The sequence below is a fragment of the Perca fluviatilis genome, chromosome 22, assembly GCF_010015445.1.
Source record: "Perca fluviatilis chromosome 22, GENO_Pfluv_1.0, whole genome shotgun sequence".
In the NCBI taxonomy this organism is placed as follows: domain Eukaryota; kingdom Metazoa; phylum Chordata; class Actinopteri; order Perciformes; family Percidae; genus Perca; species Perca fluviatilis.
Genome location: NC_053133.1, coordinates 3,012,211 through 3,034,455, shown reverse-complemented (window position 1 = coordinate 3,034,455; position 22,245 = coordinate 3,012,211). Strand labels below are relative to the sequence as shown.

General features: G+C 41.7%; 1 protein-coding gene across 13 annotated transcripts in view; it reads left to right on the top strand.

The window, feature by feature from the left end:
* The window catches only part of svila (supervillin a), a 147,289-nt gene that overhangs the window by 101,759 nt on the left and 23,285 nt on the right, over positions 1-22,245 (top strand). For all 13 annotated transcript variants that reach the window (XM_039790282.1, XM_039790286.1, XM_039790285.1 and 10 more), the window contains 8 exons: positions 5,928-6,105; positions 6,912-7,084; positions 8,409-8,564; positions 10,904-11,040; positions 11,844-11,991; positions 12,080-12,225; positions 12,810-12,985; positions 15,596-15,746. In XM_039790282.1, the coding sequence (XP_039646216.1) occupies positions 5,928-6,105; positions 6,912-7,084; positions 8,409-8,564; positions 10,904-11,040; positions 11,844-11,991; positions 12,080-12,225; positions 12,810-12,985; positions 15,596-15,746 (1,265 nt within the window). The remainder of the gene's footprint in view (positions 1-5,927; positions 6,106-6,911; positions 7,085-8,408; positions 8,565-10,903; positions 11,041-11,843; positions 11,992-12,079; positions 12,226-12,809; positions 12,986-15,595; positions 15,747-22,245) is intronic.

Here is a 22,245-nt window from a genome sequence, read left to right as displayed (position 1 = left end):
CCTCTGCTTGGCTCCGTACTCAGTCACTGAGTTCCAAATCAGGCCTTGCACATTGCACACACCATGCATAAACTGTTCCCACATTATAACCATACAATAGGGCTGGGTTTCTGAATTCAGTACTTCTGGCACCGACCGAATTGCCTCTGAAGTATCGAAAAATGCCTCGTCATTCAATACCTAATTTTAGTACCTAAGGAGTAAATCTCATCCCATTCAGTGAGCCAATAAGCAAGCAGCATGCTTCTACCAATATCTAATAGTGTTTGTGATTGGCTGTCTACCATTACACGTTGTAGAGGTATGCAGGAAGAACTCTAAATTACAGAGACGGGCTCATGTAGTAGGAGCTGAAAAATAAATAAAAAGATTTGTGCTGTAATGAAATGCTAGTGAAAGTGAATATTTAACTAATATTCCCCGTTTACATGTAGCCGTGCAAAACAGGACTTTTTCAGGAGGACTTGTTGGAGCTTGTAAACACAGCGTCCCTCTTTTATTCCTTCAACCAGCTTCTAGAAAAGGTCGGCATAGCGATGTGTGCTCATATCCAAAAACCTGTTGATATCCAAGTCTTTTGATAAAGTTTAAAAGTAGCTGTGTTTCTCCTTCTTATCAGGTCTGTAGCCTTCCAAACTGTTGGCTGGTTGGTTTGTGAACAGAAACCATAGCAACGCACCGAGCTGACCATAAGTCATAAACGGGCAAGAGGCCACAAACCGGTTGTAAACTGCAGTAATTCCCGATTAAGACGCATATTACAAACGCGCTGTATACTGTATATGTCCAAACAATGCCGCTAAAACCTGAATAATACCGGAATATCACCCATGTCTTCATCAGAAAATGCTGTATTCGGAAAAAGGCCTTATTCGGAATATCCAACCGGAATATGCTGTTTACATGACATGTATCAAATTCAGAATATTGTCATATTAGGAATAATAGTGGAATATTGGTGTGCATGTGAACGTACTCAGTGATGCAGCATAAAAACACAGTTGGCTTTGAAAAAAATGACTTATTTTTATTTATTTATTACCAATGTTTGACCTTAAAGGTCACATGGCATGAAAATGTTATGCTTTACTTACTTTATGAGTTTTTTAACATTTAATATGAGTTCCCCCAGCCTGGCTATGGTCCCTAGTGGCTAGAAATGGTGATAGGTGTAAACCGAGCCCTGGGTATCCTGCTCTGCCTTTGAGAAAATGAAAGCTCAGATGGACCAATCTGGAATCTTCTCCTTATGAGGTCATAAGGGGAAAGGTTACCTCAACTTTCTCTGCTTTGCCCGCCCAGAGAATTTGGCCAACCTATGAGAGAGAGAGAGAGAGAGACATCATGGCTTTCAAACAAGCAAAGGCGTAGTCGGACGCCCCACCCCCCCCCCCCCCTCCTCAATAGCTACAGACACATCCTAAGGAAAGCTCATTGTGGGACTGGCTCTAGTGGCTGTAATTCTGCACTTCAGATACAGTATTAGGGGACCAATAAGGTCTATATAAAAGAGACTTCAGATACAGTATTAGGGGACCACTAAGGCCTATATAAAAGAGACTTCAGATACAGTATTAGGGGACCACTAAGGTCTATATAAAAGAGACTTCAGATACAGTATTAGGGGACCACTAAGGCCTATATAAAAGAGACTTCAGATACAGTATTAGGGGACCACTAAGGCCTATATAAAAGCATCCAAAGAGGACCATGTCATGGGACCTTTAATATTTTATGTTTATACGGTACTGCCGACGGCGACTCCATCATGTCCGTGTCCAGCAAAAAAATGCAGAAAATCCATGTTATAGTCTTCTTTACATATGAAATAACAAATGTCAGAATGACTTACTGACATGTGATTTGCGATATTTGTAGAAAATAATTAGTTTTCAGAAATGTCTCATGATATATTGTCTCTAGAAGAGTATTATTCAACTGTTGACTGTTGTTGAAGAAGGAAATCCCAATACTGTGGAATCGCAATAAATGCAAATCGCCATATATAGCGAATCGCCGCCCGTGTATCGTGAAAGAATCGAATCGGGACAAAAGCATATATCGTCCCAGCCCTAATGCTTAGCATACACTACAGTATGATCGCATCATCTCTGGTCGTCTCTTTGTAGCACATGATTGCCCCTCTAGGTTCCTGTCGCATCTCTACTGTCCAAATATACTTAAAGAAATAGAAATATATATAATAAATATATATCTAAAAAAAAAATATCGGGGCTGTACAATATGAGGAAAATATCTAGTTGTGTTTATTTTGACTGATATTGCGATTTCATTCACGATATTTGAGGGAATGATCGTTTTTTTCTATCATTCTCATTTTCATGATTATAAGGTGATTTTTGTGAGGATCTGTACCAAACAAAGATTTTTTTTTTCTTTAGTCTGTAGGATAGGATTTGTAGGCCCGGGACGTCTCTGCAGCACCACAATACCTAGTTCCAAATGGTTTGACAAATATTTTGCCTTTAACACATTCACCTTGTTACATAAATGTAATGCGATTTTAATAAAAAAAAAACGGTGAACAACAACTACACTTCCACACGTCTTCCACATTGCTTTTGTCTTCCACATCAGATCCAGGGCATGCATTTTCAGGCAATTTCTGTTCTGTGTGGAAAGAAATGCACCCTGCAAATGCAACATTAAAATGTACCATTTAGAGAGGCAAAAAAATTAGTCAAATAGTTTCAAAAATGGGGTTTGATAAATACAAATCTGGAGGGTGCATGCATAGAAGCAAAATTCTGTTATTTCAAGTTTTCTTCACAAATCAAAGTTAAAATCTTAATTTGTCATTTCTCAAAAAATAAATAAGCAAAAAATAAGCACATCTTCTATTAGCAAAACATAAGTGCAGTGATGCTTGCACAGGCTTTGGCATATTTTCTGTAGTAGTAACTTCAATGACTTTTGGATATTGTGTGACAAAGATGGGGACTCAAGTCGCACTTAAGTTGCACTAACAGCTGACTTCAGACTTGACTCGGACTCAACCCAAAAGACTGCAGAATTGACTTGCAACTCGACCCAAAAGACTTCAGGCTCGAGCTTCGAGACTCGTCAAAAACATGTTTTCATGCAATTATTGCTTTTTAAATCTAAATTTATTCATGTATTTCTATTTTCTTTTATTGGCGCATATACGTTGGGGAAACGTAGGACGAGCCTCATGTCCCCCGCCCTTTGCCATAATGTGCAACGTAATGCATGCGTTATGCCTTATGTACGCGCACATATAAAATAATACATTGCCGATGGCAACACCAACTCCTCCCGGAGTTGTGCCTTTTGTCATTAGTTTTGCTTTCAATAACTTGGTAAACAGTGGCAGTAAGCGAACAGCTACATGCAAGGTGTGTGGCACCAAGATAAAGGAGGCCGGATCAACAATGTCGAACTTCATCAGGCATCTCAAAACGCACCCAGATAGGTCAGTCACTCACACAGTAATGTGAAAGAGACGTTACATTTAGCATATATCATCACAGGTAACAAGCTAACCATCGCAATGTGTTGTGCTAATGCTGGGATTGCCTGGGAACAGGCACATTGTATCTTTATAGTATCCATATGATGTGACAGACATAGGTTAATATTTCACCAGGTCTGAGGGCTAGAGGGATGTGTTAAGTAGACCCCGTACGTATCCTACAACTGATTTTGATACTGTACTGTATGGATGGACAGGACATGCTTTGAATTCCTAAGATTTAAAGGGGTGATAGAATGATTATATAGGGTATTTCACACTGTTCCTTATGGTCTCCTAATGGGGTATGTAACATTAGTTGGGCTGAAAATGGCCTGGTTGATATTTTATTGGCCCTTATGCATCCCTGTGTTTTGGCCCTATTTGTAACAAGAGCTTTTCTTCCAAATATGGTATGGTCATGAATATTTAGATGAGCTGCGTTCTGCTTGGTTGAGCCTTAGCCCCGTACACACACGTAGAGACGCACGCTGATTGGTTGAGCGAATCGCCAATACCCACACATTAGAAACGCGACAGAATCTCATATTAATGTTTCCTTACCAAATTCCAATGCCAAATTCACTTCTGAGACTTTTTTTATGCGAGAAATCAACTATATAAAGCTCAAATATGGGCCGTTTTACGAAAATGGATGGCTAATTGCAAATTTGGTAAAACTGTGTGTCGGAGTTCAGCTGCCTGTGTTGCTGCCTCGCCGCCCGGCATGCCTTCCTCCACAGATCCCGGCCTGCTGTGAGCTCGATTGAGCTCCCACAGCTTGCAACCTCACACCCCGCCAAAGTCACCCGTTTGGGCTAATGGGACTACTACCAAACGCCGCTGCCCTGACAATGCTCCAGGGCCTGCATCTCCTCTCTTCCTGCTAGCTAAATGGCCCGTGTGTGAGAGTGAGAGCGCGGTCAGCGAGCTTGTTACACCAGCAATCTCTTACCACATGTTACACACATGTCACGCCACTTAGCTATACAACATACCTAAAGGTCTTATAAAGCTAACAACGGTGTCCGATTTCAAGTGAATGAATATTTGTGAACTGTAAGGGTTTCGTTAGCTGCGACTGTCCCTTCAATCCTATGTGTACAGATTGCGGCTAGTTAGCTTCATTTTGGTCGTAATTCGAGTATATTTACAGTTTGAATTTCGTCACGCCACTTATACAACTAACTAAATGTTTTATTAAGCTTACAACGGTGTCCGATTTCAAATGAATGAATATTTGGGCTTTCGTTAGCTGCAACTGTCCCTTCAATCCTAGCTACCTGTGTAGCTACAAATCACGGATAGTTAGCTTCATTTTCGGCGTAATTCCGAGTATATTTACAGATTTGAATTTCGTCACGCCACGTATACAACATCTAGCTAAATATCTTATAAAGCTAACAACGGTGTCCGATTTCAAGTTAATGAATATTTGTGAATTCCAGAGGAATTCTAAGAGGAGGCTAGCTAGCTCTCATTGATAGAGCTACATCCAGCAGCAGGCTCTATCAATGAGACTCGCGGACAAGCAGCGTTTATTTCCCCAATCGTTTGTTTAAATAACTCAACACATTATAATTACACACATTAACTGGAACCTGTGGTAACAGATTGCTGGTGTAACAAGCTCGCTGACCGCGCTCTCACTCACATACACCGGGCATTTAGCTAGCAGGAAGAGGGGAGTTGGAGGCCCTGGAGCTCTGTCAGGGCAGGGGCATTTGGTTGTCCATTAGCCCAAGAGACGGTTTACTTTGTATGGAGTGCTGTGGGCTGCCAGTCGTGACAAACCCCCAAGTACCTCATAGGAGGCCGGGGTCTGTGAAGGAAGGCAGGCAGGCCGGGCGGCGAGTCAGCAACACAGGCAGCACCGGCGCTGAACTCCGACACACAGTAGGACAAAATTTGCAATTAGCCATCCATTTTCGTAAAGCGGCCCATATTTGAGCTTTACATAGTTGATTTCTCGCATGAAAAAGTTTCAGAAGTGAATTTTGTAATGGAATAGCAGAGATCTGCGTGACCTAGCTAGATTCAGAAGACTACCTGATCTCAGGTCAGTTGTGTAGCCTATGTAAATGTTGGGGCGTGACCGTTCTCTTAATACACCCATGGGCTGACAAAGGTTCCGGTTTTTGGGAGGTTGACGTCAACTTCCAGCTTTGTTGAGATTCGCCCGTTTTCAGCAGCAGTTTCAAAATATGAGATTTTCATAGTAAAGGGGTGTCAATGGGATTTTGAACTTCTATGTATGTCCTATTTACCCACCCAACTGTCGTTATTCAACTATGACAGAGTAAAATCAGTTTTGCATTCTATCACCCCTTTAACAATACAGTGTTAGGGACAGATCAGATGACCTGAGACTTGACTTGGACTTCCAAAAAATGACTTGTGAACATCTCTGTTGTGTGATTCTGTCCCTCCTCAGTGTCTGGACTGCCAGAAGCAACCATCACAGTTACACAGAAGAAGGTAAAGGAAGTGATGAGCCTCGAAGATGAAACCTTTTCCAAATTCTACCGCCACATGGAGGAGCTCCCCTCCACCACCAACAAGGTGGAGATAGACGACGACTTTGACGCCATCTTCGGTCCCCAGGTGCCAAGGTAAACTCTCAGCGCCACAGGTAAAATCAGTAGGAACCCTGACAGAGGACCGCCAATTACTTCATGTCCTTTGATCCTGTGATAAGGTCCAGGGATTTTGGACCGGGATACATGTTAACTTATGTCTGATTGCAGGGACCCAGGTTCCATTATTAGCCCAAGATTATTTGTTCTGGGAGGTGGATCAATCCTAAGCAGGATGGATAAGCACATAAGAAGCTGGGTCCAGGCTAGTTGAATGATAACCAGAAAGATTCTTTTAAGAGGATGGAAGAATGAAGGGCTGCCGTCTATTCAGGAGTGGGCTTGTTGTGAGATGGCTAGGGTTTGCTGGATTGGATGTCTTTAGTAGAAAATGGGAAATCTATGGGGAAAGCTGTGCCTTACAAGAAGCTCATGCTCTTACAGGTCAAAGGTCAGGTGAGTGAACAGGCCGCTCCAACCGTACACAGACAGGTGCACCTGCACCATAGACCCTAAAACAATAATGGGCGTAGCATCAGTGACATCACCCATTGGCTCCTGGACTGCCACTTTGAAGCCAGGAGATTGCATTTTGGCCGTCGCCATCTTAGTATTTTAGCGGTGTTTGAAACCGTTACCTATCATGGAAATAGTGCACTATACTGTATAGTGTGTTTGCCATTTTGTAGTACTACCTGAACTTCCTGGAGGGCTCCTTAGAAGCTTTGTGCTGGGGAGAGACGTGTATGATGGGCTTATGGTGTTGTCATTTATACATATGTATATATATCTTTTTGTCCTCGCTGGTTAACCATGCCCCTCCACCTCTGATCTCTGCCCAGGCTGACCTCAGAGATGGTGCAACACAGGCGAGCGGTGCGCCCGACGCGTAACGTCCAATCATCTCGGAACCCTCTGAAGATGCTGGCTGCCAGGGAGGACATCAGACACGAGTACACAGAGCAGAGGCTCAACATTGGCCTGCTGGAGAGCAAGAGGATGAAGGCTGAGAAGAGTAAGGGTGGATGATGAGCTAGAGAAAGCATGAGACCAAAACACTAAGGGATACAACATGACAGGCTCCCTTGTCCCTCTTAATATATGTTTTGTGTCTAAGTGACTGATGGGAACAATTTTAAATTTTTTTTAATTGGTCCAGTCCAGTCCAGGATTAAACAAGGCGAAACACGCTGCGGTGTAATGGTTTCAAATTCCGTCCAGTGTCTGACAATGCTATGGAAAGGCCAACCTTTTTTTATAAAGAATAAGATCCTTTTTGTTTAACCTGAAACAGACCCCAAAATCGCTATCGGCAAATTCACCAGACCCTATTTAAATAAACATTACTTTAGGTATTGTAAAACACACTACATTCAAAGTCGACAAAAACAAAATAAAACTACCAAAAGCCGTCTTGGTTCGTCTGTTCCAACAATCACCACTCTGGTTTGGTTGAAATAAAACCCATTTACATGTGGAAATATGCTGGCTCTATACACGCTGAAAGTATTGTTTACATACATGGAGTCTGGTGGGTATGGCGATGGAGATTTCGGGGCTGTTTCTGGTTAAACAAAAAGGATTTTACTCTTTAAAAATGGTTTATCTCTGTAGGGATCAATTCCATAATGTTGCCAGACACTTAGAATAATAATCTGAGTCTGTCAGTGGCAAAAACAGCACTTTTAGTGAACTGCCCCTGCAGCAATGCAATGACAAACATCTCTAACTTTTTTATGAAACCAGCTCAGTTATATCCCCAAGTGCAATAAATGTCTGGTTTTTCTCGTCTTTAAAATATTGGCAAAAAGATGTGTTCACCTATTGACACCCATTGTTTGACACAGTCCACTGTAAAAAATAAATAAATTAAAAAAATTAAAAAAGAGAGACCGCAAAACATACACATCTCAATCTCAGATACAAAATGTACCCTCACTGATATTATACGTCTATAAATTGTTCAGGACTCGTGCTGACCTACATCTGGGATTGCAGTCAGTTTCCTCTCATTGTGCAGAGCAGTCCTTAAAAGCTGGACTGGTCTGTAGCTTGTTTTGAGAGTGACGTTAGATAACCCATAAAGTCAATGTCATGCTACTCCCATAACTCCCTCATTCACCTCCTCTGACCGCAATAAAACCACTTAAACTGTCTTTGGAGTGTTCTATAATTGTTGCAGTCATGCAGAGACGATGCTTGTCGGGCTTGAAAGGTCATATACACTGTAGCTGTTGTCTCCTCTGTCTGCATAAAGGAGCTAAATGTAACAATTAAATGTTGTCTTATGTCTGTTTCTTTGTGTCTCATCTCTCTGTGCTCGGTTGTGTTCACTGCAGTGAATAAGAACTCTGGTTTCTCGGATGTGGCTCTGGCTGGTCTTGCCAGCAAGGAGAACTTCAGCAACATCAACCTGCGCAGCGTCAACATCTCGGAGCAGATGTCCAACAACAGCGCCGTGCCTTACAAGAAGCTCATGCTCTTACAGGTCAAAGGTCAGTTGAGTGAACAGGCCGCTTCGACTGTACACAGACGGGTGCACCTGCACCATAGACGGTAAAACAATAACGGACGTAGCATCAGTGACGTCACCCATTAGCTTGTAGACTGCCTCTTGCATTTTGGACTTTGCCATCTTTGTATTTTGGAGCCAGAAGTGGCCATACTGTATTTGGACAGAAGGGCAAAGCTGGGGAGGGTGATGCAGCTAAGCCCGTGTCGTGACTGTTTTCATGTTCTGCTTTATCAGCTGTTTTAAAATCAATGGGACCATAATTCACAAAAATTAACGTGTCATACTAAGTTTGGCCTTGTTGCCAAAGGAAATGGTTATTAGCTTATGCTGAGTTCCAAATCACATTATTTCTTTTTGCTTTTAGTACGTACTGCAGCTTCCCTTACAATGTACATTCTGTTGCATGCAGTATGCATACAATTCATGACATTGTGCACTGAACGCTGACCCTTTTGCTTATATATGCTGCGCAAAGGATTGTGGGTCAGAATAGCCAGAAAAGCATGCTTGGTTGCATACTGCAAAATCTGACCAGAGGCTGTGGGACATCCTGGTATTTTTGGCATACTGCATTTCACATACTATTTATCGGGACATCCTAAATCTTTTTCGGGCATACTAAACAGGATGGTATTATGGATATTGGAACGCAGGGTAAGAGTCTGCAGCCATGCTAGCAACTCTGTGAGGCTGTACATAGGCACAGCAGGGCTTTGAGCTAAATGCTAACAAGCTGACGTTAAGCAAGTAATAATGTTTACCATCTTCACTATCTTAGGTAATCTTGTTGTTTCCTTAGTTTTGAAGGTATTTGGTCACACACCAAAGTATTGGAAAAATTTAAAGATTTACCAGATGATGGCGCTGGATGAGAAGTGACATCTATTGCATTGCTGTTACTAGAGCCACACCAGTAGCCTGGCTTGGCTAATAAAGATGAAAGCGTTGTTCAGCATTCAGAGTTCAAAGTTCACTACACTCCTAAATTAAGTGGTGTTTTTTGTTGCTCGACTCTGTCAAATTGCACCTAGTCTCTCATTGCCAGACCTTCCTCCACAGCGCTGCGGAGGAAGGTCTGGCTAGTCCACACAGCATTTCGGGATTGGAGAAAAACACCCTCTGGTTTATTGGCATTTCTTTAAATCAATCACGATCTTGGCGGCGCGTAGCGCAAGACACAATACCTCTGCAAAATATTCTCGGGGTGGAACATGTGTACGTTCAAAAGTAGTTTTAGTCGTGCGAGAGAAAACTCAGATTAGACAGATAGTCTAGCTAGCTGTCTGGATTTACCCTGCAGAGATCTGAGGAGCAGTTAACCATAGTCCTCACAAATCCACCGGAGGTTAGAACACCAACAGAAAGAAAGAGGAAGGGAGGGACATCCGGCCTAAAAAGAGGGACATCCAGCGAAATTTCCGGTGGCACCTGAACAATCCCGGAAGTGGTAGTTTTCTGAACTTTTAAATGAGCGTGTTTGTTTTGTGGAGACATATCTGTGAAGTATAGAGCCAGTGAGGCTGCATCTTTATCAGCAGTTAGAGTTGCAGTTCAGTTGTTCGACAGTATGAAAAAACAAATAGCTAGTGTCTTACACAAAAGCTTTGGAGGATGCTGCTTCAGGAGCGTGCTTTCCAGAGGATATCTAAACTGGGACACGAGAGTTGGGTCTATTTCGGTGTCTTTGCACCTCCTCCACGCGTCTGTTGGTGACAGCTGTTACTCTAAATCATTCTCCCCAAGTCACCTCACGCTATCCTGGGCTGATCCTCTCCTCAAAACCCCACTGTCTGTAATCCAGAGCAAATCCACCACTCCAGGGGTACCGCTTTGTTAGGAGGTTAGCTGTCCCAGCCTGACATTGTTGAGAGCTGTGCGTTAGAATAGCTTCTGCACGGATCACCTGAAGAGCCAATGGGATCGTGAGTCACTGAGGCCCCTAAAACCCTGGAGTTTGACACATTTATGATTGAAGTAGATTGCAAACAGTCCGTGCTACAGTACAGGTTAAACTTTACAGACAGAAGTCCATAAGACACCATAGAAACAGCTAGCGCAACAACTTAACCTTCTTGAAGAGGCCATGCAGAGCGACAGGAAGCAACAAGACATTAGTACAGTTACACATCAACAGTATCCACATTCAGTACAGGAACAAGGCAGATACATGAACAGGGTCAAATGGTGATGACTGGCACACTGGCTTACCTCAACAGCCCCAATATGATAATCCAGGCATGCTGACAGTGATAATCAGAGCTGTCCCTGATAAGCCACCTATCTTGTGTGTTGTGTTTTTTCCTGCCTGTGTAACACCAGGCCGACGGCACGTGCAGACCAGGCTGGTGGAGCCCCGAGCGTCCTCCCTCAACAGCGGCGATTGTTTCCTGCTCATCACGCCACACAACTGCTTTGTCTGGACAGGAGAGTTCGCCAACGTCATTGAGAAGAACAAGGTACAAATAACCCATCAAAATATATAAAGAACGGAGCTAGCTTGGATAGACTTGAGTTTCAGTCCCCTTAGGTTGCAAGGGTGCTGTTGTGTGGGGCAGACTACACGTGCAGGATGTAAACACATCTCCGGGAGGAAACAACGGTGGCACAGCACAGGAAGTGTGTGTGTGTGTCGGTCGGTCGGTCGGTCGGTCGGTCTGTGTGTGTGTGTGTGTCGGTCTGTGTGTGTGTGTGGGTCGGTCGGTCTGTGTGTGGGTCGGTCGGTCTGTGTCGGTCTGTGTGTGTGTGTCGGTCTGTGTGTGTCAGTCTTTGTGTGTGTGTGTGTGTGTGTCGGTCTGTGTGTGTGTGTCGGTCTGTGTGTGTGTGTGTGTCGGTCTTTGTGTGTGTCAGTCTTTGTGTGTGTGTGTGTGTGTCGGTCTGTGTGTGTCAGTTGTCAGTTTTTGTGTGTGTGTGGGGGGTTGCTGCAGGAAACGGACACAAAACAAGGCTATTCAAAGCCTGGACTGTGTGATGACCTGTGATTGGCTGAACAGGGCGCTGACCTCAATTGGAAACAAAAAAGGGAAGCCCTGAGCCATGGCCCTCATTATTTGTGAGGGGTTGTTTGAGTTTAGGTCAATAAAGTTAGCAGACTCTTCTTCCTGGATAATGAACTTGAACTTTCTTCACTCAAAAATATGCATATTTGCAAAGTATGAACATTATGTAAACCAAGTGCGTTTTTGTTTTTAAAAATCAAACCCCTGTGTTTTTGGATTAACAGAACTCATCAGTATATTGTAATAAAAAAAAAACTTTTCAGGCTTCAGAGTTGGCCAACTTCATCCAGAGGAAGAGGGATTTAGGTTGCCGAGCTAACTATGTCCAGGTCATCGAGGAGGCCGTCGGCACACATAGCCATGCTGCCAAGGATTTCTGGAAGATTCTGGGAGGGCAGTCAAGCTATCAGTGTAAGGATTAGTATCTGGCATAAACCCAACCTAAACAGTCCCTGAAGCAATGAAATGTAAACTGATGGCCTCGTGTTTCTTCCTGCAGCTGCAGGAACCCCAGATGAAGACGAGCTGTACGAGGGGGCCATCGTGGAGACAAACTGTATTTACCGCCTGATGGATGACAAACTGGTCCCAGATGATGATTTTTGGGCCAAGGTGCCCCGGTGTTCTCTGCTCAACCCCAAGGAGGTCAGAAAACCTTACTGAAGTCTTTCTTTCTTTCTTTCTTTCTTTTTTCTGTTTTTATTTCAAACAAAAAGAAACAATAAAATAAAGTGTGTGTGTGTGTGTGTGTGTGTGTGTGTGTGTGTGTGTGTGTGTGTGTGTGTGTGTGTGTGTGTGTGTGTGTGTGTGTGTGTGTGTGTGTGTGTGTGTGTGTTGTGTGTGTGTGTGTGTGTGTGTGTGTGTGTGTGTGTGTGTGTGTGTGTGTGTGTGTGTGTGTGTGTGTGTGTGTGTTAAATCTGTCCGAAAAAGAGTGGGCCGAAGCTTATTTTACCACAACCCTCTTTCAACTTTAATTGTTCTTATATAGGTTATCATTTTTTTTATGTATCATATATTTTATATTCATATATTTTATATAAGTCTAACATATCCTAAATATGTTAAGCTGTAAATATGACAGAGATTTAATGCCACTATGTGTAGGATCTAAATATGTTGTACTTTGGTGCCACCGAATGGTAATATAAAAAACTGCACTGTGGGAGACAGTAAAGCCTGCTGGTGGTGTCAGATTGGTAAAATTAAAAACTGTCTGTGTTCCTGTGCAGGTGTTGGTGTTTGACTTTGGCAGCGAGATGTACATATGGCATGGGAAGGAAGTGACGCTGACCCAGAGGAAAGTGGCCTTCCAGCTGGCCAAGCACCTGTGGAACGGCACCTTTGACTACACAAACTGCGACATCAACCCGCTCGACCCGGGAGAGTGCAACCCACTCATACCAAAGTATGGAAACATATGAACATATACTGCATCATTATAGAACCATGTGTGTGTTCAATGTTCTCTGTAGGGATCAACCGATATGGATTTTTTAGTGCCGATGCCGATACAGATTTTTTTTTTTTCATCAGCCTTAGCCGATGACCGATATGGGCTGCCGATTTTTTTGAGCCGATATTTGGAGCCGATACTACTTTTGCTCCCTCAATTTACATCATAAAAATGTAAACCCTGCCACACTGGATTTGTTTTCAGAATCTGCTCTGCCATTTCTAAATTACAAAAACACAGATCAGTGTCACTTCTGCGATCATCTTACATTCATATCACTCAAATTATGTGTGCAATGTGCATCATATGGATGGGTACACTGCATATGGTTAACTGTGCAAGGGTGAAAGGCATTCATCAACCTCTACAACACAGCCTTGATGATGCATTGCTTGCTGACATATTATAAGGCAGATATAATCAGGTCATCACAAATCACAAACAATGTCCTTTGTCAACACATTTAAATAATTTAAGAAAACAATAAACCTGAAAAGTAGCCATTGAAAAACAGTGCTTGATTTGTAATTTAGGACTGCCATGGTGCTAGTGGTGGAGGGGAAGTGCATGGTCTGCACGTGAACTGCAGCGTCTCCAGCAACACAGAGCTGCCTGTGGACGCCTGTCTGTAAATAATGCCGGGAAAAAACTATCAGCGAACGCAGCAGCCGCGTATCAGCCGATGGCGATACACGGAAAAACACAAATATTGGCCAGATATATCGGCCGGCCGATAAAATCGGTCTAGCACTAGTTCTCTATGGTTTATTGCGTTTTTAAGGTTTTTCAAGTGGCAAAAGAAATGTTGCTTAATGCACACCTGGTAGACAGGTGCAGAGGAAAGTCATGCAAAAGAATGTGTTGAATTGCGAACTATTTGGACATAGGTGTTAATCAAAGCATCCGACTCACAATGTGAAACAACAACAGTAGAGCTACAGGCTGAAACATCCAATCACAGAAAGCTTGCTGGTTAAATTGTCCACCACCTACAGTATACAAATAAAGGAACATGTATCTGTTTCTGATGTATTTCAGGGTTTCCCTCAGTGCATTGCAAGCACCATGGCCCACCGGGCCTAAGTTGTAGGTTCAGAAAATTTGTGAATTTTTTTTTTTTAACTACAGTGACAGTGGGCAGCTTGGTTGGAAACCTAATGGACATAACATGGGGCCCTATGCAGTCTGTCTTTATAGCTTTTTTTTAATTCTTAATTTTGTGTATCCAGACATTATTTGGTATAACTGAAACTATTGGGCTCTACAGTAATGCTGCCATCTGTCTGGGACTGGCCCCAGCCGGGCCCTCGTCGATAGAAAGACACTTGCCAGGGCCTAACAACTTTTGAATCTGATTTTAAAATATCAGATAACGAAACAAAGCGGTTTATCAGTAATCACAGCTCCATACAGTCTGTCAAACCTGCACGGGAGTTTGTTCAACCTGCCATGTTGGCATCTAGCCAATGATAATTAAGTGATTCATTAGTTGTTGTTGTTGTTGTTTTTTGTTTGTTTGTTTATTTTTTTGTTTTTTTTTACATTTCAACCAAGTCTGCCATTTCGCTTGGATTTGAGTTAAAAAAAAATGTGTAAGGAGCCTGGCTGAAACAAGCGACCAACAACAAGATGAGACTGATTCAAAGAAAAGAATAAGAATATGTTTTAATACCAAGTGGACAGTTGGCGACAAAGGCAAAGTTTTTGAGTAGCTGATTCACAGTATGAAAACAAGTACTGCTGTTGTGTGATTGGGTCAGAGAACGAGAAGTTGAATCCTTTTGTAATCAAGACTAAAAACGTAAATTTACAAGCAACTAAGGACCAATCAAAAACTTGGCTAGTAAAAAGCCTGTGAAAGAGCCACAGTGGCTGGTGGCCAAAAAAGTTAACTTCAGACCCTGCCACACATGAATGCCACAACTACTAAGGTTGGAACAATTATTACATACTGTAATTGTCTTATTTGCAATAATTTTTCTACATAATCGCCATTTCTTTGTTTAACCGCAATTACTTCCTGACACTAGCTAAGGTCCTACGTGGTATGACCGTTGATGGTCAGTTTTACGTTAATTTAAGAAAGAAATACAATGTTTTATGTTAATAAAGAGGCGTGGTTTACTTCATAGGCTGTGTAAGTAAGTAAAGTTTATTTATACAGCACCTTTGGCAAATAAAGTCACAAAGTGCTTTGCAGTAAAGTGAAATATAATAAATAAAAAGCATAAGAATACAAAGGAAGACATAAGTACATCAACTCCGACAGCCATAAAACCTGTGTTATGACATTCTCTGGGTCACATGACAGTGATATAACCATAGATGTATTTTGTACTGGTATTCATTCAAAACTTTAATTTGTTTGGAAAAGTAATACATAAATATTTTTAAATTTGACTGAAGGAGACAATTATATTATTGATCACACTTTTTTCTGAGACAATTAATTGTGCAGTAACATTCGGAATTGTTACAGCTCTAATTACTACAGTGCATTAAAAACATTGATTGAAGTACTGCTATTGGGTCACTGACGGACCGTATCCTCTTGGCCTGCAGGAAAGGTCAGGGCCGACCGGACTGGGCCGTGTTCGGCAGACTGACGCAACACAATGAAACCACCCTGTTCAAAGAGAAGTTCCTGGACTGGAGCGACTCCAGGAAAACACCAAGTCCCACGAAAAGCAACGACCACGCCGCTGATCAAAAGGTATCAAAAAGTTCTTCAGTCAGAGCTGGGCGATGTGGAGAAGATCAAATATCATGATTTTTTTTTTACCATATACATCGATGTCAATACTGCAGCGATATTGTAGGATTGACAAGTGGTGCTTTTCACAAAATATTTAGTGGGAATGCTGTTCTACAGCATTCCAACTATTGTTGTTTCTGTCGGCCATTTTCTTTATTAGTGGGAATGCTGTTCAACAGCATTCCAACTATTGTTATTCGGTTCTTTATATACTTCTTCTTATTATTCCGTACGTTTTTTGGCTCTCCGTAACTTCTGCATACTTTCAGCTATTTAAACCATTCAACTTTTCAAATGTTCAGCTCTTTCAGCTAATGATGGGACTTCTCCAACTGTTTTTCTACTATTTATACTTTTTAAAATTTTAAGCTTTTTAACACTTTTTTTTAACATTGAAGTGAATGAGAGCAGCGTTCAACTCCTTAAAATCTTCTTCCGCCCCTAAATTTTCAGCTCCTTCATACTTTCACCTACAGACGCCAAACAAACTTTAAAATATTCACAACATATTCAGCTATCTGGCTTGTGCTTTTCAGTTTGATATCTTTTACAGTTTTTGTGAAAAAGCGGTTTAAGTTTAGTGATTATTTCAGGAAATTTTATCGATTAAACAGAGTGTGTATTGCGCTTGCTAGAGTGGATGATGTCATAGCTAGAGGGTGAAGCTTCGAAAAAATTATCTTAGTTCCTTGTCTGTAAACTGCTCTCACGCCCACAATATCTACTTGTCATACACAATTTATACATCAAAACGTAGGTATTTTTGTCTAGTTTCAGAAAACTTGCTCGGTTAAGCGATATGTCTTATACTTTGGGCTCAGCGAGCTTCCAAATGACGAGAGTATGAAATAATTCTCCATTGGCTCCAATGTTAAAACTCCTGGATATTTCCCAGCGAAAAACTCAGCGAACCACTTTTTTAAATCGCTGATATGCCCACATTTTTACATTTATCCATATAAATTTTACACCGATACGTTCACAAAGGCCTTGTGTCTCTAACGGTCAAGTCGCTGTTTCGTTAGCATGTACTGTTGTGGATTTATTAAGGATTGTTTGAAGGGTTCTCTCACACTGTCTCTCACTCATTAGGTGTGGCGATTAATGATCAAAGGGAGGCTTTATAAAGACTGAAGGAACATTTCTTGTCTATCCTAAAGATAGCACAGTGGTTATGCTGCAGGGCTTTAGTGTGGAGGACCCAGGTTCGAATCCTGCTGTGGTACATCAATCAATGTGTCCCTGTGCAGGATGTTTTTGGACTTTTTCAACCACTCTCGCTACTTCAACTTATTCTTACGGATTTAAGCTATTCATCCAGTTTAGCAGACACACACACAAAGACACACACACACAGACACACACAGACACACACACCCAGACACACAGACACACAAACAGACACACACCTACACACACACACACACACACACACACACACACACACGCGCACACACACACACACACACAGATACACACACACAAAGATACACTTACACACACACGCCTACACACACACGCACATAGCCACACACATACACACAGACAGACACACACACAGAGCCACGATCGTGCGATCGTTATCAGATCAAAGAGATGTTTATAAACATGGCCCAGGCCCTTAGTAACCATGACAACCCTTTCACAGACAGTCTACCTGATTACTCCAGGCTTGCTGTAGGAGTCAACTAACTAGACTAACTATGATCATCAGGCTAGATCATTTGCGTTCCACTTCTGTCTGTCTGTCTGTCTCCTTATCTGTCTGTCTCCCTCCCTCCTGTCTCCCTCTCTTTCTCTATGCCTCCCTCCCTCCTTTCTCTTTTCTCTGTCTTCCTCCCTCCTCTGTTCCCCTCCTTCCTTCCTTTAGTCTCCTTCCCTCTGTCTCTCCCTCCCTCTGTCTCTCCCTCCCTCCATCCTTCTCAATCTCTCTCTCCTTCCATCACTCCCTCTCTTTCACTCCCTCTCTCCCTTCCTTCTTCTGTCTCTCCCTCCAGGGTCATTTGTGATTTCATCCATGTATATAGCCCGTTTCTTTTCAGCCAATATATCCACCTCTCAGCTCTTTAGGCTCATGCTTGTTTGTTCTACCCAATGGATATGGCTGATAATAATACAAAGTCTTTAAACTTTCAGCCTTTTTATTCAATTTTAGTCAAAGTTGCTGTCTTTCTTTTCCTCTCCTCTCTTTCCTCTCTCTCTCCTTCTCTCTTTATTCTCTTTCTCTCCTCTCTCCTCTCTCTTCTCTCTTCTTGTCTCTTCTCTCCTGCTCTCCTTTCTTCTCTCTTTCTCTCCTCTCTTCTCGTCTCTCCTGCTCTCCTTTCTTCTCTCTTTCTCTCCTCTCTTTCCTCTTGTTCAGACCCATTCTTTTCACCTAATATATTTCACATGTCATCTCAGCTACATTGATGCTTTTCGTGCTATGCAGTGTATATATCTGATAATAATAAAAATATTTCTTCTTTCAGCCTTTTCAACTTTCATCTTTAACAGTATTACAGTATTAATTTGTTTCATATTTCTGCATATGTGAGTCATTATCAGTTAGAAAATTTACTCAGACCTCACAATGTTCTACATATTTTGTCATTATTCAACCTTTAAAGCAAACAGTTCAGTTTAGCATAAACTTTTAACTTTTAATGAAATTCATACTTATTAAACCGATTTCCGCTTTTTCAACTATTTTCACTACTTCAACTTCTTCTTACAGATTTAAGCTATTCAACCAGTTTAGCTTTAGCAATTCAGCTGTTCAGCATTCCCACGCATTTTCTGCAGGAAATGCATTTTCTAGTTTATTAAGGGGAATGCTGTTCTACAGCATTCCACCTATTGTTATTCGGTTCTTTATTGGGGGAATGCTGTTCTACAGCATTCCACCTATTGTTATTCGGTTTTATTTATTATTCCGTCTTCCGTACGTTTTTGGCTCTCTGTAACTTCTGCATACTTTCACCTATTTAAACCATTCAACTTTTCAAATGTTCAGCTCTTTCAGCTAATGATGGGACTTCTTCAACTTTTTTTCTACTATTTATACTTTTTCAAATTTTAAGCTTTTTAACACTTTTTTTAACATTAAAGTCAATGAGAGCAGCCTTCAAATCCTTCAAATCCTCTTCTGCTTCAAAATGTATCTCCTCCTACATTCTTCCACCTACAGACGTGATTCAAAATTTAAAATGTTCACAAAATATTCAGCTATTCGGGGTCTACTTTTCAGGTTGATATCTTTTACAGTTTTTGTGAAAAAGCCTTTTAAGTTTAGTAATCTTTTCAGGATTTTTTATCGATTAAACAGGGTGTATTGTATTCTTGCTAGAGTGGATGATATCATAGCTAGAGGGTGAAGCTTCAAAAAAATTATCTTAGTTCCTTGTCTGTAAACTGCTCTCACGCCCACAATATCTACTTGTCATACACAATTTATACATCAAAACGTAGGTATTTTTGTCTAGTTTCAGAAAATCTGCTTCGGTTTTGCGATGTCTCATACTTTGGGCTCAGCGAGCTTCCAAATGATGAGATAAAATAATTCTCATCAACTCGAGCAATGATAAAAGCGTCCATATTTTTTCCAGCGAAGAGCAGAACGAACCACTTTTTAAATTGCTGACATGCCCACATTTTTATGTTTATCCATATAAATTTTATACCGATACGTTCACAAAGGCCGTGTGCCTCTAACGGTCAAGTCGCTGTGCGATAGCATTAACTGTTGTGGATTTATTAAGGCTTGTTTGAAGGGTTCTCTCACACTGTCTCTCACTCATTAGGTGTGGCGATTAATGATCAAAGGGAGGCTTTATAAATACTAAAGGAACAATGTTTGTCTGTTCTGAAGATGGCGCAGTGGTTATGGCACATGGCTAGGTGTGTGGGGCCCCGGGTTCAAATCCCATTGTGGCATATCCATCATTGTGTCCCTGGCTAAGGTGTTATTTGACTTTTCAACTACTCACTACTTCAAACTTATTTTTACGGTTTTAAGCTATTCATCCAGTTTAGCTTTAGCAATTCAGCTATTCATGTTTTATTTTGCAAACACACACATGCACGCAGCAACACACACACACACACACACACACACACACACACAAACAGACACATAAACACACACACACACACACACACACACACAAACACACAAAGACAGACACACATGCAAACACACACACAAACACACACACACACACACACACACACTACTCAAAAACACACACACACTCCCACCCCACACACACACACACACAAACACATTCCCCACACACACACACACACGCTTCGCTCATTGTGACACACACAATACACTCTTCTCTCTATCTCTTCTCTTCTGCTCCTCCTTTCTTCTCTTTCTCCTCTCTTCTTTTCCTTTCTTCTTCTTGTTCAGCCCCATTCTTTTCACTCTACTATATTTCTACATCTCATCTCAGCTAGATTGATGCTTTTTTCGTTCTATGCAGTATATATCTGTAATATGTATTTCTCTTCTCTCCTCCCTCTGTCTGTATCCCTCCCTCTTGTCTCCCTCTCTATCTCTATGCCTCCCTCCTTCCTTCTTCTGTCTCTCCCTCCAGGGTCATTTGTGATTTCATCCATGTATATAGCCCGTTTCTTTTCAGGCAATGTATCCACCTCTCAGCTCTTTAGGGTCATGCTTGTTTGTTCTACGCAATGGATATGGCTGATAATAATACAAAGTCTATAAACTTTCAGCCTCTCTCTCCCTGTTTCTCTCTCCTTTCTCTCTCTCTGTCCTCTCTCCATCCCTCCATCTCTCTCTGTCTCTCTCTCTTTTTCTCTCTTTCTCCTTCTCTCTCATCCCGCCTTCTCCCTCCCTCTCCCTGTCTCTTTTTTTCTCTCCTTCTTTCTCCATCCCCTTCTCCCTCCCTCTCTATCTCTCTGTTTCTCTTTTCTTTCTCTCTCTTTCCCCCTGTTTCTCTCTCTCTCCTCTCTCCATCCCTCCTCCCTCCCTCTCTCTGTCCTCTCTCCATCCCTCCATCTCTCTCTGTCTCTCTCTCTCTTTTTCTCTCTTTCTCCTTCTCTCTCATCCCGCCTTCTCCCTCCCTCTCTCCCTGTCTCTTTCTCTTTTCTCTGTCTCTGTCCTCTTCATCCCTCCTCTCCCTCCATCTCTCTCTGTCTCTCTCTTTTTTTTTCTCTCTCTCCTTCTCTCTTTTCTTCCTTCTCCTCTCCTTCTCTTTTTTTTTTTTTCTCTCTCTCCTTCTCTCTCCATCCCTCCTCCCTCCCTTTCTTACTTTTTAACTTTATTGAACCAATTTCCACTTTTCAACTATTCTTCAGCTTCAGCTAAAGATCTCTCACAATGTTCTACATATTTTGTCATTTTTCAGCTTTTAAAGTCAACAATTTTAGCGTCAACTTTGAACTTTTCAACGATTTCCACTTTTTCAACTATTCTCTCTACTTCAACTTCTTCTTACAGATTTCAGCTATTCAACCAGTTAGCTTTAGCAGTTCAGCTGTTCAGCATTCCCGCATTTTCCGCGAGGAAATGCATTTTTCTCGTTTTCTTCTGCTTATTCCCTCTTCCGGCGTTTTTTGGCTCTCTGTAACTTCTGCATACTTTCACCTATTTAAACCATTCAACTTTTCAAATGTTCAGCTCTTTCAGCTAATGATGGGACTTCTTCAACTTTTTTCTACTATTTATACTTTTTTTGTTTTAAGCTTTTTAACACTTTTTTTAACATTGACGTGAATGAGGCAGCCTTCAATCTTGAAATCCTCTTCTGCTTCAACATGTATCTCCTCCTACATTCTTCCACCTACAGACGTGATTCAAAATGTAAAATGTTCACAAAATATTCAGGTATTCGGGGTGTGCTCAGTGTTTTGATATCTTTTACAGTTTTTGTGAAAAATCTGTTTAAGTTTAGTGATTATTTCAGTGAAATTTTTATCGATTAAACAGGGTGTGTATTGCGTTTGCTAAGAGTGGATGACATCACAGCTAGAGGGTGAAGCCGAAAAAATTATCTTAGTTCCTTGTCTGTAAACTGCTCTCCGCCCACAATATCTACTTGTCATACACAATTTATACATCAAAGACGTAGGTATTTTGTCTAGTTTCAGAAAATCTGCTCAGTTTTGTGATACGCCTTTTACTTTTGGCTGGTTGAGCTTCCAAATGACAAGATGTCCATATCGTTCTCCATTGGCTTCAATGATCAAACTCCTAGATATTTCCCAGCGAAACACTGAACGAACCACTTTTTGAAATCGCTGATATGACCACATTTTTACGTTTATCCATATAAATTTTATACCCGTTCGTTCACAAAGGCCTTGTGATGCTCAGGATCACGTCATTTGACTGATAGCAGTTATGGTTGTTGCCACAGTGAGGCTTTGTTTGGGGCTCGCTCTCAGGGACTCTGAATAGCTGCAGCACGGCACAGCTGACAGATTCAGCAGGTGACAGGCTCGTTAGCTT